The 17963-nt window shown below is 44.6% G+C and overlaps 1 protein-coding gene across 2 annotated transcripts in view; it reads right to left on the reverse strand.

Moving 5' to 3' along the window:
* The window catches only part of PLXDC1 (plexin domain containing 1), an 85268-nt gene that overhangs the window by 49410 nt on the left and 17895 nt on the right, over positions 1–17963 (reverse strand). For both annotated transcript variants that reach the window (XM_081970063.1, XM_081970062.1), the window contains exon 2: positions 4270–4433. In XM_081970063.1, the coding sequence (XP_081826189.1) occupies positions 4270–4433 (164 nt within the window). The remainder of the gene's footprint in view (positions 1–4269; positions 4434–17963) is intronic.

Here is a 17963-nt window from a genome sequence, read left to right on the forward strand (position 1 = left end):
CTACCGTACATATTTGCCCCATAGTGACCTGAAATGAAGCCAGTCAGTTACAAGCATAATTTGGTATGTAGGACTACCTGTTCCCAACTATAGTGTGCAATGGCCACTCTTGGCATCACACTGTGAGAATATGCAATGTGCGTTTTCTTTTACATTGATTTCAATTCATTAAAACATACTGTTCCATTTAGTAATAGTTCACACTCTTACTTCAAAGTACATAAACAGGATACTAATCTCTGTATCATTCATAGAACTTCCCCATAAAATTATACTTCTCCGCAGACATTCTATTCACCATGTGAAGAGGTCTCTAATTTTTTCTCAACCTAGACTAGGAATATTTTGATTTTCTTGCTCCTTCCAGGGATCACACACTTAAAAATAATATCCTTTATTTGTTCCATTGGATCTCTTCTCCATTATCCAGCCCATGGCAGTTGTACATGTTTACTTTTATTATTGTAAGTAAAATAAAATTTAATTAAACAGACAAAATAAGCTCATTGGCAATGAAAAGAAGTAAATAATGGAGTAAAACTATATGAAGCACCACAGGAGCAGGTGGAGGGATTTATACTTGACCTAAAGCAGCGGTTCTCAAATAGTGGGGCTCCGTAAAGGGGGGCGCGAAGGCTCCCTTTCCATCTGGGTGCAACGGCGGCGAAGGCGTGGGCGAGCCATAATATATCCCACCTGGAAGTGGCAGCACTTCGGACTGTGGATTTTCATTGGAGCCGCGGGCTGGAGCTGTGCAAGAAGCCTGCTCGGGCGGGGGTGAGAGGAAGGGAAGCATGGGACCGCCCGTCTTCGCCACCGCGTAGCTCGCCTCCCCGCCAGCAGCTCCACCGCCAGCATTCCGTCTGGAAGCGGAAGTGCAACAGCCACTGTTGGGGAAGGGACAAAGGGGCGGCAGTCGCCCGATCTTGCCACCGCCACCCCTTCGCCCCTGGTAACGGCGACTGTTGTGCTGCTGCTTCCAGCTGGGATGCTGGAGGAGCTGCTGGCAGGGAGGGAGGGAAGAAGGGGAGGAGGGAGTAAGGATAGACAAGCAAGAGGGAAAGAGGAAAGAAGGCAAGCAGGCAGGAAGGAGGCAGAAGGAAGGAGGGAAGAATGGAACTGGAAGGGAGGCAGGGAAGGAGGGAGGGAGAAAGGAAGGATAGGAGGATAGGGAAAGAGGAAAGAAGGCAGGCAGGCAGAAGGGAGGGAGGTGCAAGGAAGGAAGGAAGCATAGATAAGCAGGAGGGAAAGAAGGCAGGCAGGCAGGGGGAAAGAGGAAGGAGGGAACTGGAAGGGAGGCAGGAAGGAAGGGAAGGAGGAAGGGAGGGTGGAAGGAAGGATAGACAAGTAAGAGGGAAAGAGGAAAGAAAGCATGTGACTACGGTGGGAGACGAGGAAAGACCGGTGTGCTATGTTATGCAGAGGTGTACTTATAACAATTTTATAGACAAATGATACTATTTACAGTCGCGCGCGGGGGGGGGGGCGAAATGTTTTCTTCTTCCTAGGGGGGGCATGACAGAAAATAATTGAGAAGCACTGACCTAAAGCAATAATGTGGTTTATTTGGTTCTAGTTTAGAAGTTGATCTTAAGCATTACGATTTACAAAAAAATAGCTGTATTGGTTCAGCATACACTATTATAGTTTACTCATAAAGATACTGAGTTGGAAGGGGCCTTGGACATCTTCTAATCCAACCCTCTACACAAAACAGAAATCCTGAGACTATCAGAGACAAATGACTGTCCAATCATTCATTAAAAACTCTCCAGTGATGTTGTGGCCCGCAGTAGCCAGCTGAGCGGACAGCAGATTTGGACAGTGAGGAGGTTGGGGAGGAACATGTGCCAGTCCTGGAATCTGGGGAAGGCTCTGATGTGGGCTCTGTGTCAGAGGCAGAGAGGGGGCCAGAGCCATATGCCAGTTATCAGCTGCCTTCAGAGTCAGACATCAGTGAGGCAAACAAATAGCTGGAGCCTGTTCCCAGTGTGTGCATGCACAGAGTTGCCAGACGAAGGGAACAGCTAAAGAACAGGGGTTGACTTGGGAGTTAGGCCACAGGTGGACAATGAATAGCCCCTCCCAGAATAAATAAAATAGGAGTGAAAGGAGAGTGGAGTAGGCAGGAGACAATTAGTTGGCTTAATTGGTTCATGACTCTCCGAGACTCCTTGCCAAGTTTTGCAGATATTGGCTTGTCAGCTCTTCAAGACAGATAAGGTGTGTGACTGCAAATCCTCCCTTGAAAGCCTTTGATGGATGTGAATGAGCAGAATTCACAGTAAATTAATAAAAGGGTTTTTTTGGGGGAACAAGGAGTTTGCTTTATGTTCTTGGGAAGCCTCGGTCAGAACAAGTGAGGACCATCCACAACTCCAAAAAAACAGGCTGCCCCACTGCTTAAGAGCATCTGCAGACATTAAATTCTTTCTGAGTTTGAGTTTGGATCTCTTGTGTTAAAGCTTCCATTCATTAAAGTCATCTTTAAAGAAACAGAATCTGAATTCGTTTTAAGCAGCTCTTGGCATGTAATAATAGCAGTTGCATAGAATGTGTTTATTTTTTCAAAAATAGTTGAATACCGATCTGAAGAAAAGGTATGTGCTTTGCCTGACCTTTTTGTTCAAATAGATACAATATATGTGTCTCCAGTAGGAGTATATGAGCTATCATCTTTAGGTGACCAATTCTGCAAAAGAGCAGGTGTGCTTGAAGCATGCATGAGCATTTTGAGTGTGTGGAACTTTTTAACTGCTTTAAAATGTTCCATACAGGAACTCCATACGCACAGCTCTTCACATCAAATACATAATTCTAGACAGATGTAATAAACAGTATCGAATTGCAGGATTTATTTTCATCAAGAAGATAGCTTGGAAGTTGATGCATTTATTTTAAAACTATTATTGCACTTGTTATTTAAAAGACCCAGAGGCTCAGGGCCGCTTACAAGGATATTCCTTGCAATATTCCCATTCCTATACCCATCAAAGGTATTCCATAAAGCAGTCAATGCGTCTTTCAGTACTGTCAAGGCCTGAAACTGCCTGAAATGGATCCAAATAATCTGCTTTCTTTAGTACAGTAGAACCCATCCCTACAAGGGTCAATTCACCTCCACTGGGACCTAGCTGTATGTCATCCCTTGGGAAGCTTTAGCTAACCAAGAGGAACAAGGACTATTATATGGATGGCTGGGTTCACAGCTTTCAGGACTCGCAAGTTCAGACTCTTTTTAAGTCTGACAAATCAGACAACTCTATGTTTGATCCAGGGGTGGGTTCCGGCAGCCGCTACTGCTGGTTCTCCCAGGGATGCGCTGCGCATGTGCTTTGCATGCTTGATGCTCGCTGCGCGTGCATTCAAGGTACAACAACAATTGCTCTGCATGTGCGCAGAAGGCAAAAACAAGATGGCGGCATCTATGGCGTTGTCGAAAGAACCGGTTAGGGGGTGTGGCAGGCCTGGCTCACTGCTAGTTCCAGCGACCCAGGCTGCCAAGCTACTACCAGTTCGGCTGAACCGGGCCAAACCAGTAGGAATCCACCACTGGTTTTATGAATTCCAGAGGGCCTGCACATCTTTCATGTAAATATTGGGGTTAAGCTTTTAAAAAGGAAGTGGGAGAAGCAGGGAGAGAGAGGAAGTGCTATTATTGGGTGGTATTGAATAGAGTCTTTTTAAGAAAGCATATACCTAAACCCTATATCTAGAGTGGTCCCACTCAAAATATAGTTCACTATTTGATATGATTTGATATGATCACACAGTGAAATGTTCGATTCAAGAGACTAAAACCACCTGTTAAAAATAATCCCTGATTTTAGGTTCCTCCATATATTTCCACTTATGAGCCACTGATCTCAATGGACAAAAAAACAAAGGAGGGAAAATGGCATTTAGATAGGATCCATAATAAAACGGGGAGCATTTTATTCCCGGGGCTCTTGATCTTTACATGAGTTTGATAAGTACAGGCTGAGTCATGAAGGGATTGGTGTGTATCTCTTTTTCTGTGCAACCTAGCTGTGGTTTTATAATGAGGATGAAGAATCTGTGGCATTCCAAATATTAATGGAGACAAAATTCCATCCCCTTCAGCCGAGGTAGCCATCAGGCAAAGGCAATGGTGATTAAAGTCTTCCAGCACCTAAAGGGCTCCAATTTCTCTATCTCCCTCATCTTTTTACAAGGAACATTTCCTTAAAGTTTTCTGTCTGATCAAAACCTCCTAAAGATGTTAATTATTTCTTACATGAGACTCACCACAATCTGGGTTTCATTGTCTGTCAGAGTGTCAATAGTCAAACTCCTTCCCAAAAAATCTTGGCGGATCTGTGTCCTTTTGTCTTCAGGTGTGGTTCCCCGAGTTTTTCGCTCCCCAATTTGAGAATGTTCTCCAATGATAGCTCCAGGCTGCTGGGTCCAACCTTTAGGAAAAGAATTAAAATTATGAATTATATGTATAAATAAATATATACGAACTATTTCTAAGAGCCAGAATAGAATAGTTCCAGGAGGAGTCATCTGTGGCCACGAATCTCTTCTTGATGGTCACTGGAGTCTTCCAACATCATGTCACTAAAATTTGGCAGGCCAAAAATACTAAGAGCCAAACTTGGAAGGACTTTGCAGACTAAAAACACTGCTTTGAATTGTACCTAGAAATCTACTGAAGTCAATGCAGCACCCACAACATAAGTGCAAGGTGGCTGTAGCAACACACTCATCAGCAGGTAGGTTGCTACTGTCTTCATCAACGGTGATTTCCAAATAATCTTCTAAAGCATCTCTGTTAAAGTCCATTGCAGCAGTCTTGTCTTCATGAGTTGCCCAACTCTTCTATTCCAGGCAGAGGCGCAGTAATGCATTGGCCAGATAAAGATGAAGAATCCAGCAATAGCTGCAAATCCAAGAGGACTCCCAAGTTGCAGATCTGCTCCTTTGGGAAAGCAACATCCACCCGAGTCACAATAGACAGGGAGGGTTCTGAAGAAAAAGCAATTACTTCTTCTTAGTCATCAACTTTAGCCTGTTTCATCCCATCCAGATCCCTGCAGCCTCCAGACCCCAAGTCAAAACTTTTGCTTCAATAGCCTCTTCAACCCAGCTTAAAAGTGTCAACAGCAGCAAACAAATATCCTCTCCCAGGAGTTTCTTATACATATTAAAACAGAGGGGTGGGAAGAGGTTTGCCAGATATCGGAGCAGGCAAAGAGGGAGACAGACAATTGAAAAGGAGGACTCACTAACAGTTTAACTTACTTGGCATCCACAACAATAATTACAACAAAAAACATAATTAGGCCTACATATATATGAAATGAGGACTAAGCCAAGAAATTAAAAGATGCTTGCTCCTGGGGAAGAAAGCTACGCCAAATCTAGACAGCATACTAAAAAGCAGAGATATCACCTTGCCAACAAAAGTGCGTATAGTCAAGGGTATGGTTTTTCCAGTGGCAATGTATGGCTGTCAAAGTTGGACCATACGGAAGGCTGAGTGGGCTGGAACTTCTTCACAGCAGCAAGCAATATGTACTGTATGTATGTACGTATGTACGTACCTACCTACCTACTTACCTACCTACCTACCTACCTATCTACCTACCTATCTATCATCTATCTATCTATCTATCTATCTATCTATCTATCTATCTATCTATCTATCATCTATCTATCTATCTATCATCTATCTATCTATCTATCTATCTATCTATCTATCTATCATCTATCTATCATCTATCTATCTATCTATCTATCTATCTATCTATCTATCTATCTATCTATCTATCTATCTATCTATCTATCTATCTTTGGACCAGTTCAGCCAAACTGGTAGTGGTTTGGCAGCCTGGATCGCTGGGGTTGGCAGTGACCCAGGAATACCACACTCTCAAAACAGTTTTCCGGATAGTGCCTACGGCAGCGCCATCTTGTTTTTCACTTCTGTGCATGCGCAGAACAATTTTTATTGTACTGTGCATGCATGTAAAGAGTGCACATACAGGGCATGCACACGAGCAAACTGGCAGTAATGCCTGTTTGAACCCACCCCTGATTTATCTTCAGTTTACTTCTCCCCAAAAACTGAAAAACTTGGCTAATTCAGTGAATGAATCTGCCTTTGTTATAATTCAAATCAGGGGTGGGTTCCTTCCGGTTCTAACTGGTTCGGTAAAAGAGGTTCCACAAATCTACCAAATCAGTTAGAACCTGTTCCTCATGGAGCACCTGGCCCACCCCTCTCGCTTGCTTCCCCTGCCCATTCCGTCACTGCTCGCGGGTGGTAGCTTGCACGGCACGGCCGGCCTCCTAGGACCTCCCGGAATTTGCCTAGGAGGCATGGCCACCAGCAAAGCATGGGGATGTTCCAGGGCATTCCTCCCCACACTGGTTCCCCACCTCCTTTCCCAGCGAAGTTTTCCAAAGTGTGGTTTCAAAAGCAGCCTCCCATCCCTTGTGCCCGGCACCTGCTGAGCTCTGGGAAGGAGGAGAAGAGCCTTTGGGGAGTGAGGAGGAGGAGGAAGGAGGAGGAGGCATGTGGGGGAGCTGTGTCAGCTGGGCAACTGGTGCTAAGAAAATGCCTCACAGGTTTTGAAGGGAGGAGGGGCAAAGGAAAGAGAGAATGCGGAATTGCCTTTCAGGGATGCTGAATCGGCAGGAAACCAGCACTGCCGCCAGAGTCTAAAGCTTTCAGCAGTTCCAGACAAGTGAGGCGAGGAGCAGAGACCCAGGCAGTTTCTTTCGTTCCCCTTGCAAGGGAGTAGTAGGTGTCATTTTTGCATTACTGCCTCTGCTGGACTTCACGCTCTTCTCTGCGCTCTCCTCGGCTCCTCACGACTGCAATAGATATCCAGAAGCATTGGGGGCTGTTGGGCTGGAAGTGCAAGCCCCATTAGCCCCAAAAGCCGCTTCTGGATGTCTATTGCAGTCATGAGGAGCCAAGGGGAACGCGGAGAAGAGTGCGCAGTCCAGTTGAGGCAGGAAGGTTCTCAGCGCTCTGGGAAGCTGTGAAAGCAGCTGGGAGAGGCTCATGGCTCGATTTAGCCTCCCAGGAGCTGTGCGCCTCTCCCAGCTGCTTTCACGGCTTCCTGGAGTGCCAAGAACCTTCACTTCCTGAGGGAAGAGCCCGGTCGGGAGAGGACCCCACCGCCGCTTAGGCAGGGCACCGAGGCCCCTTCGCCTCCAAGTCACTTTGTCTTAATGACGTCGATTCAGCTGCCGGGCGCGGATGGTCGGAGGTAGCCAGAACAGCGCTGAGGCAGTCCGGATGGGCAAAAGAGCAGCTGCGGTGATGTCATCAAGACAAAGTGGGAGCAAAGGAAACCCAGTCCTCCCAGTCGTGTTCTTTTCTGCACTGGGGGGGGGGGGGAGGAAGAGACAAAGCAGCAACAGCTTCTTTTCCCCATGGAGCCAGTAGGAAGGCAGCAGAGGGGACAGGTGTCACGATGGCAGCCCGTCGGGTTTGACTGGGCAGTGAGGGTGCTTGAGGAGAAACTGAGCGGGGTTGCTCTGAAAGAGTTGAAGCGCTTTCACTTCCTCCTCACCACCTCATCTTCGCCATGGCTCCGGCACCCTTTTCCCCTCCCACAGTCGGTCCGCACCTGCCATCCAGCTCCCACCCCACAGGAAAAGAAGGCCCCATGGCTCCTCAAAAGTGTGGCGGAGGAGGAGGAGGTGGGGGTAATGTGGGGCCCAGCTCAGGTGCTCTGAGCAGAGGGAGAGGCGCCACCACCGCTGCCACGGGCGGGGGTGCTGGCGGGAGCTTCGACAGCTTCACCTCAGCCTCAGCACTGGGCAGCAAATCTGGCAGTGATGTTGGAGGAGCAAGAGGCGATGGAGGAGGAGGAGGAGGAGGAGGAGGCAGTTATTCCGGCAGCAGCAGGGGCACAGCGGCATCTCCGCAGCAGCCAGTTTGGCGGCAGCCCTGCCCCCGGTGAAAAAAACAAGGATGGAGCAGATCTAGGCAGATGACGTCACCACAGTTGCCGGGTCTGGATAGTGGTAGCCAGAGCAGTGCTGAGGCGATCCGGGTGGGCTTTAAGACTTGCGTACTTCAAATGCCAGAGTTTCTGAACCAACATTTTGGTTGCTAAGCAAGAGCGTTGTTAAGTGAGTTTCACCGCATTTTACAAGTTGCCCACGCCCACCCAGTCACATGACTGCCAAGCCACTCCCACCTGGTCACATGACTGCCAAACCACTCCCACCCAGTCACATGACTGCCAAGCCATTCCCACAAAACAGGCCACACCTACAGAAGAGGTTCTAAAAAAATTTGAAACCCACCACTGATTTAAATGCACCTATTTCAACAAGGCTTCTATTAACTATGAGTGAGTCTGGATTTGATCCACTAATTTAAAAAATATTGTGGGTAAAGTTCATAATCATCAGTGGAGAAAAGGTCATAATCTTATTTATTTAAAACTTATAAGTGTTGGTGAAGTCTCCCTTTAGGTACTAATATTTTATTGGCCTTGATAAAATGTTTTTTGTGGTTACTAGCTTATTGGGAATGTGATTTTGTCCTGCCTCTCTTTCATGACAGTATCCTCTTTAAACCATCTAGCCACTAAGATGATAACATAGTGGCCTAATTCAGAAGGGCAAATTCAATCAAAACTACCAACAAGTTAAATATTTATCTAAATCATGACATGTCCCAGTGATAAAAGACCTAAAGTACTGACAGTTGCGTATTCTAATGCTACTTCAATAGCGAAATATTTTCAGAATGAACGTTCTTATTTTTGGTCCAATATTCTGACTACCTTTTCTTAAGTTAGGAACTGCATATGATAAACATGAGTCAGGAAATAGTTTTTAGAGGTAGTATCTCCTTGCAGAATGTGGAAAGCAATCTGACAAATGGAAAATGCATCTGACAAAATATAGATCCCCCCCCCCCCACATACACACATTCACAGTTAACCTTAAACAAGTGTCCCAAGTCTTGATCCTTGTAGCACAGGATCTTTTTTTTCCAAATAAACACTGTAAAATTAACATACATATGATAAATCTTGATATATTTATAAGTGCTGGAAGTTTTTAATTAACAAAAAAAGCCAAGGGTAACTTTCAGCTTCATTCTGCATTCCCTGTTTTCTCTTTCCATCTTTCCTATAATAGTGAGATACTATCCTAGTATTAGAGTGACCTGAATTTCAGAGTCCAGAAACACTCATTTATTTAGAGCATAACTAAATATGTTTGTTGCAAATAAGAGTTTTCTGAAAACTATTGGCCTGCATTCCAGCCTTAGAAGACAGACTAAACTAAGAAACCAATACCATGTAGGTCTCTTCTTCTTCTTTTATCAGCTACAGTAACGGGATCTTGGGAGCTAAATGTGTGTATTAGGAAAGGGCTTATCTGTTTCCTCAAGATATTCTTTTATCTGATTATTTCCTTGATAGGAAGTATTTTTCCCATCTGCCAGTTCTTTGTGGTAGGTGAGACTAGGAACAAAATTTACGGATGCTTAGATTACTATTAGAGTAGGGTTATAGTAACAAGTCTAAAATATGCTTTCCCTCTCTGTGCCTTTATCTTTAAGAAAACTAGAGATGGTAAAGCCTGAGACATTTCTCAAATTACATTTCTGCTTTGGACTCAAGTTTCATTTATCTCGTTGTTGTCTTGGTTGAGATTCTTCCTCCTATTCCTCAGTGTTGTTTTTACAGCTCATTACATTGTAAACAGAGAGTAGGATTCCTCTCAGGGTGCTCTGATATGATTCAGACCCAGTATGCAACCATTTACTGTGTTTCCTCGAAAATAAGACAGGGTCTTATTTTCTTTTGACCCCTGAAATAAGCACTTGGCCTTATTTTCAGGGAGGTCTTATTATTTTTGAGGTGCAGAAGGCAGCGAGCGTGCTCACCTCATGGCTGCTGTTGTGTTGCAATATTTTGGGGAGGGCTTATTTTGGGGGGAGGGCTGATTTTAGCACTCAAAAGCCCGATTGGGTTTATTATCCAGGGATCTCATATCCGGAGATCTCAGGTGAGAAAATCTAGAAATAATGTCTCTGATGGGAGCAAAGAGACACTGCTGCTATCTGCTGTAGTGGCCATCCAGATTTTTACAGTCCAGATCTGGTGGTTCTAAATGAGGCATCTTCTAAAAGGAGAAAATCAAAAAAATGTCATCGAGCCACGGCATATTATTCTGGGCTTGCTTTCTGGAAAAACATATGCCTGTATCACTGTGCATGTGGCCAGCTTCCTCCACAAAAGCTCCTTTTAGAGTTGGCTTGCATGAATGGCCTAGGAAGCCAGATGTTTTCCAAGGATGTTTGGTATAACAAATGCTGGGTTAGCGGAGATGATGGAAATCGGCCTTGGGCATATACTTTCCTGTTTGGGGTGGTTTATTTATTTATTTATGTTTTATAGAGGGAACACAAAGCATCCTGATGAGAATGAAATCAACATGTGTATTAACTCAAGATCTCTAGGGTCATGTCAATTTTAAATAGCAACGGTTTTAGGAGTAAAAACATGTAATTTTGCTAAGCCAAATGACAGATTGGAAAGGCTGACATTTGACTTACATAAAGCTGGTGCAGGGATTTCAAAATGACCTAACATGAATATAATTTCCATGTTGAGCTGAAATCCAGTTTAATGCTGTCTCTACTGGTATTAACCTGAAAGTAGAGTTTGTGCTTTTTTTAAAAATAACTCTATTAAACACAAAATTTAGACTAATACAAACTAATATAGAGGGGAAAAAAGAAATGAGAAATAGTCAAAGGAAAGAAAAAACTAGAAGTGTAAAAAAAAAGAAAGGAAAAGGAAAGAAATACAAAGAAACAGCTTCCAATCTTCTTTAAAAGCAGTTTCTGCATAAGTACAATAATTATAAATTGACCTATGTCTGTAAAATTACATTATGACTCTCTTCTTACTATAATATATCTCAACTAATCCTCAAAACTATAAATCATAATTTCATTTTTGAATTTATGAGGGTTTTTTGGTCACCAATCAACATAGGTATTTTTTTTTCTGGAAGTAGTGTTTTTACAGCAAATTATTATGGATCCCAAATTGTTGGTGATAGCAACTCTCCATGCACATTCATAAAAGTATACCTGAAGTTCATTAAACGAAAGTATAAAGTGTAAATCTAATATACGTATATAAACATATATGATTGTTAACAGTTAATCCACTTGTCAGCGTTCCAAATAACATCCAAAGTTAAATCAGCCTTGGATTCTAGAAAGGAATTTTTTTTTTGACAACATCACATTCTACTCCTTACTCCTACTTCTACTCCTCCCAATTCCCCACTAATGAAACAGCAAAGTAAAATAAGAGAGAGTGTAGCAGGCCGAAGATCCAGAAAGGAATATGACTGCAGGCCTGACACCACTTTTGGATAACTGTGTTACAAAGGGAACGCAGAACTTTTTCAGGCGAAGAGATATAGACTTCTTAATGAAGTAATAAAGGCCACAATACAATAAATGGGTGAAACCAGATGAGAGGATCAACAACGGAGGACGTGGCGGTGATAGTGGCATGTTAAAAAAAAAAGTCAAGATGTCTTGGAAGAGCACAAAGGAAGGAGCACCATAGACTCTTGGGAACAAGGAAATTCATGTGGCCTTGGCTCCCAGGTTGTGCACCCTGTAATCTATAACAGTGATGGTGCACCTTTTCGGCACTGAGTGCCCAAACTGGAACATGTGTGTGTGTGTATATGCATACATGCACATGCGCTGGAGCCTCAGAAACTCGGAGAGCAGCTGGCCAGTGCATGCATGCATGTCAGCAACCTGGTCTTCTAATTTCCATGTGCATGCCGGAGCGCTGGAAACCTGAAGAGCAAGGGGTGATGCACACATGTGCTCCGGCCAGCTTATCTTCAGGTTTCTAGGGCTCCAGCATGCATGAAGATCAGCTGGCGCACATCGAAAACCAGAAGAGCAGCTGGTGATGGCACACGTGGCCACAGAGAGGGCTCTTTATGCCACCTCTGGCATGAGTGCCATAGGTTCGCCATCACGGCTCTATAAAGATACCTTGAGAAGCACTTTCTCAAAATTTTGTGTGATAATTCCATAAGGACAGTTGACAGTGCAGGAGTCACATCACGCTATGCTTTATGCAAAGTAGATACTTAGTCCGAAGGTCACAATACTGAATTCTTTTCATACATTGATCCAGGGACGTGCGGTCAAGGGAGGCAGGGGAGGCAGAGCCTCACCGCTCTCATCATGAAAATAAAAAAAAAGGGAAAAGGGAAAAGGTGCTGAGGAGCCTTCTGCACACGTCCAGGAATGGGACCACGTGTGCAGGAGGCTCCTCTAGCCTCAGCCTCCCTGCTGCACACAGCCCATTCCCCGCCTTCCTGAGTCAACATGAAGGGGACCGCGGAGTGTGAGTCGTGGTCCCGCAGAGCGCGCTCCGTGGTCCCGGGGAGCGTGCTCTGTGGTCCCCTTCATGTTGACTCAGGCGTCAGGAAGGAGGGGAATGGGACCACGTGTGCAGGATGCTGAGGCAGCTTCAGCCTCCTACACACGTGGTCCCATTCCCCGCCTTCCTGAGTCAACATGAAGGGGACCGCGGCTCGCGCTGATGACGTCACCAGCCTCACCAGCCATAAACCTCACCGCACGTCTCTGCATTGATCTACAATAATACAATAGCAGAGTTGGAAGGGACCTTGGAGGTCTTCTAGTCCAACCCCCTGCCTAGGCAGGAAACCCTATACTGTTTCAGACAAATGGCTATCCAACATCTTCTGAAAGCCTTTTTCATTAGAATGTCTCATGAATATATGCTGTTGATATGTGTGGTATATATCCAGTGGGGGAGCAGGTAAATTGGGAGAATGAACCTCAGTTGTGACTCTAGCTGTCATAGAACCTTAATATGAGATTAGGAGAGCAGCTGACCCAGGCCTCTTCCCTAGGCACAGAGACACACTTTCTCCTCAGCTTAGAGTAGAAAGCATGATGAAAGACAAACGGGTGGGCGTTTTCATATTCTATTTACAAACACTGTTTGCAAATCTGAATTTTCCCTTTCTGTACAATCCTATTCTATTATTCTGAATTTGACTGAAAATAAATTGCTTTCACACATTTGACACAGTGAGATATGATTAGAACCAGAGACCTCGGTGTCCACAGTGAAATCATTGAATTGCAACAGTACAGTATAGTCAAAAAGCACACTCAGGAGTAGGAGCTCTGGTGTTACTGCAAGATTACATTAATAGAATCTTGCATGTCTAAAGTACATCTCTCCCTCCTCGCCTTTACAATTCAAGAAACTATGGGGAGGGTCCCTTCTAAGATACTGTATATTTGCCATGCTCCTACTCCTTCTGTGGGTTCCTCTTATCTGACTTTTGCCTCATCTGTGATTCTTCCTTCTGTCTCCCAAAGTAATTCCCACATACCATTAGAGCAACTGCCCCAGTGAGCACCTGGCTGAGATTGGCAAAATGCCATCCCAATTTCCTTGTTGTGCAGAAGTACTCTTCTTTTCCCTCCTCCCCGTGTCCTCATTAATCCATCTAATTAATTTGGTCTTTCCTCATTTATCAATATCAAATTGTGCAGAGGGCAATGCCAGGGATAGATTTAACTAAAAGATACATGCCAGTCAAGGTTTACTCTTTCCTTAAAGCATCCCTGCAGGTTGCATGCGGCCCATGGGCTTTAAATTTTAAAATCCTAGCACAATTAAAAGATGTTAAAGAGTTACTTTAACATCTTCACCCCTCCCTATGTATTTACAGCTAGCTCAGGATATTTTGATGTTTAGTTTGGAACTGGAAATACGTTTCTGATCTTCCCAAGGCCATTTGAAGTTATAAATCCCTTCTTCTTGGCCATATAAATAAATTTTAAAAATCGATTAAATAATTAAACACAGGCCTTTTATGACGCTCAAGATCTGCTATTTGAGATGACTGACTAGGGAATAATAGTAGGGTTGACTGCCTCCTTGACTTTCCATGGATGAGGCAGAATAATTGTGCAATAAAAGCCTGCTCTGGAAACATTCTCAGAAAGCAGAACATAATTTCATCCACGGTTCTTCACTTTTAACCACTATTTTTGTACAGTTAATTAATTTTGAGTTGGAATACTGGCGATAGTATTAATTAATGGAATTGCACATCCTTTATCGAAGACCATCCCCATATTTGGATGCATCAGGTATCTTTTCATAAGTTTGCTATTTGCATGTGTCAGTGTTATATAAGTTAGTTTCTGGGGAATTCTAATAATTGAATTATTTTAAAGAAATCTTTAATCATTCAACATTTTAAAGCAGGGGTGTCAAATTCAAGGCCAGGGGGCCGGATCCAGCCCACAGGATACTTAGATATGGCCCACGGGGCCACCCTGGAAACAGCGAAGGACTGGCCTGCAGTGCTTCTGTCAGTGAAAACGGGCTCCCAAGCTCCATGTTCTGCTGCCACGGCCTCTTGCAATCGTCTCCCAGTGAAAACAGAGCTCCGTCTGAGCTCGGGAGTCTGTTTTCGCTGGCATAGCATGGGCTACCACAGGCGCCCCTGACAGGAGTGATATTGAGCTGGCCATGCCCACCCCAGTCCCCCGAGGTCAAACACAACCTTGATACAGACCTCAATGAAATTGAGTTTGACACCCCTGTTTTAAAGGAAGAAGGAGAGCAGCTGAAATAATTACAGGCAGCGTTTGTTTGTTTGTTTACTTATTTATACCCCATCTTTATTTGTATTACAAATACCTCAAGGCAACAAACATACCCAACACATTTTCCTCCTATTTTCTCAAGAACAACAACCTTTTGAGGGGGGTTGGACTGAGAGTGAATGAGCCTTTGCTTACAGCGAATGCGAAAGGTTCTCAATTAGTATGACTTTCATCTAGATGGAACATCTAATAGTGGATACCAAGTGGCTCTGGAGAAGCAGATGTCAACCTAGTTCTGTGTATGAATGGGGAGATTTTGTGTTCCTCAATAACATCTTATAAAATAGACCAGTGTAATTTTCTAATTCCCAGTCATGAGCTACCCTCCAAAAGAGTATGAGTAAACCCAGGATGCGGTGGTAGTAGTAATAGTAATGGTAGTGGTAATAGTGATGGTAGTGGTAGTAGCAGAAATGGTGTTAGGAAGGAAGGAAGGAAGGAAGGAAGGAAGGGGAAAGGAAGAAGGGGAGAGGAAGAAGAGGAGGAGGAGGAGGGGAAAGGAAACGCAGGAAGGATTTACCACAGATCCCATTGGTTCTGTTACCTTTCCAAAATGTAGCTGATGCTGCTCAGCAGATAAATGACAAATCACAATATCCATTGTGTTAAAATATGAGCTTCAGGCACGCACCTTGTAAAATCTGTACAAATGAACGAAGTATTATGTGCTAGAAAGATTGTATGCTTTGGCAGTCAATAGCTCCGTAGATGCAGCTGCTTCTGTGTTTATTAGTCCAATTTTATTTTAAGAATACACCACGTTTCAAGCCATCATTCCTTTTTTTTCTGTATATTGGACTGATTTTAGAACATAAACCCTTCCCTGTCCATCAGTCCCTTTGGGAAGCAGAGATCTGGGCCAGCCTCCCAGTAGTCAATTTCATAATCCCTCAGTCAGTTTCATAACCTGGTAGGAAATTCAGCGGTTTGACTTTATATAACTGACATGCATCTTGCTTTAATAAATTCCTATGTGTAAAACTGATGCATTTTAACTTTGAGACATATTGTACTCAGCCTCGTGCATGCAATTATATCCCCCCCCCAAAACTGCCCTAAAAGCAGAAAGCATAAGAAAACCTAGCTGATCATGTATCATTTCATCCATAAGTGAAGCAGTTGTCACTGTGATGGAATAATTCCAGTACAGATCCACTGCAAATAATGTATCACACTTTTTAAAAAAAATCTAGAAGGTACTGAAAAGATGAGTGTCAAAGGCAGCCTTCATTTTCATCAGTGTCAGGTTAAAGTCTCATTGTTCTCTTCATCTCTCTTTCCCTTGTGTATGGACTATCCAAGCAGAAACTATTACTTGGCGCAGTCAGTCTATGGTTTGGCTGCTTTCCCTGTAATTTCCTGGCATGAAAATATTGAGTTGAGACACTTTATGAATCAAGCAAATACTGGAAAGGCTGTAAGAGTCCATCCTGCCGGCCAAGCATTGCTGATTTTTCCTGTTTACATGGTTTTCTAGGGGAAGAGGCCAACAGAGGTTTGGATCAGTTTAGGACAGTGATGGCGAACCTTTTTCGCCTCGGGTGCCAAAAGCACATACGTGCGCACTATCACACGAACTCGAGTGCCCACCCACATAACTTAATGTCCCCCCTCACCTGTGTGGACTGTGCATTTTTGCACAAGGCTTCCTCGCCACTCCCTGCTCTGGCTGCTTCCCCTTGGATAACACCCAGTGAGGGAGAAGTTGCTCTGCTACAAACGGGCAGAGATTGGGGTGAGGGTGGGGGGATGCTGAAGTGTGCTCCTGTGTCAAAAAACCTTCCCTTATCATTCTCCTGTGTAAAGATTGGGCCCTTTTTACAATGGCAGGTGTGAGTCCAGTTGCTAAATTCTCCCCTTCTATTAAAGAGGATCCTGGGCACTACAGTCAATAGACAAATGAGGAAGGGAGCTGCTGGCACAGGGGAAAGAAAAGCAGCAAGGAAATAAGGAAAAGCAGCTTTTTCCCCTCAAGGTGGCTGCTCTGTTTCTCCCCCCCTCCCCCGTGCTAGCACAGAGGATCCTGCCTGGTCCCTGCAATCCAAAGGGAAATGAGGAAGAGAGCAATCTGCATGAGGGAAAGACAAGCAACAAGGAAAGAAGAAAAGGCAGCTTTTTTCCCTCAAGGTGGCTGCTCTGTTGCCCTTTTCTCCATTTCAGCACCACTCCATGGAGCCTGCCCCACCCCCCATCGCCCAGGTCCTCGCTTCTCCCAAGCATTTCTTTGCCTATTTAATTTCCCCTCCGTAGCATTTTTCCATCGTGTTTCTTGCCGTTTTGGACAGGAAAACAAAGTTTGTGGGACTAAAAAAAACTCCTTTCAATCAATCAATTCCAACTTTGCGAGATCTCTTCCCCCCCCCCCCAAGTTGTAATTGATTGAAGTTTTGTTTTAGTCCCACAAACCTTGTTTCTCTGCACACGATGGCAAGAAATGTGATGGAGCTGGAAATCAGGTAGGCAAAGAAATGTTTGGGAGAAGCGAGGACCTGGGCGTTGGTGGGTGGGGCAACCTCGATGCCATATCACTGAAATGGAGAAAAGGGCAACAGAGCAGCCACGTTGAGTGAAAGAAGCCTCTTTCCTTGCCGCTTGTCTTCTCCCCCTCCCCCCTGCTGGCAACTCTCATTTCCCTGTGGATTCAAGCGATCGGGCAGGATCCTTTTTAGTAGCAGGGGAGGAGGGGGGAACAGAGCAGCCACGTTGAGTGAAAGAAGCCTCTTTCCTTGCCGCTTGTCTTCTCCCCCTCCCCCCTGCTGGCAACTCTCATTTCCCTGTGGATTCAAGCAGGATCGGGCAGGATCCTTTTTAGTAGCAGGGGAGGAGGGGGGAACAGAGCAGCCACGTTGAGTGAAAGAAGCCTCTTGCCGCTTGTCTTTCCCCCGTTTCGGCAGCTCTCTCCTCATTTCTGGTTTGCATTGGGCTGTTTTTCGCCCTTTGGAGGCTTCAGGGAATCCTCCGGAGATTTTAAAAAAAACTATCGAAAATCAGCTGGCCAGCGGGCGCATGCGCACTGGAGCTGACAGGGCAATGCCTTGCGTGCCCTCAGAAATGGCTCTGCGTGCCGCCTGTGGCACGCGTGTCATAGGTTCGCCATCGCGGGTTTAGGATATTGCAAAGTGTTTTTAGGTGACTTATCTAGGAAATCTTTGTTGCATATTTAAATAGGTTCAGGCTTCTTATAATATTAACTGGATGTGATCTTGAGTCTTCCCTAAATATTAATTTTCTGAGAAAGATGGAT

Source organism: Natrix helvetica, assembly GCF_964273705.1.
Source record: "Natrix helvetica genome assembly, chromosome: Z".
Classification (NCBI taxonomy): domain Eukaryota; kingdom Metazoa; phylum Chordata; class Lepidosauria; order Squamata; family Natricidae; genus Natrix; species Natrix helvetica.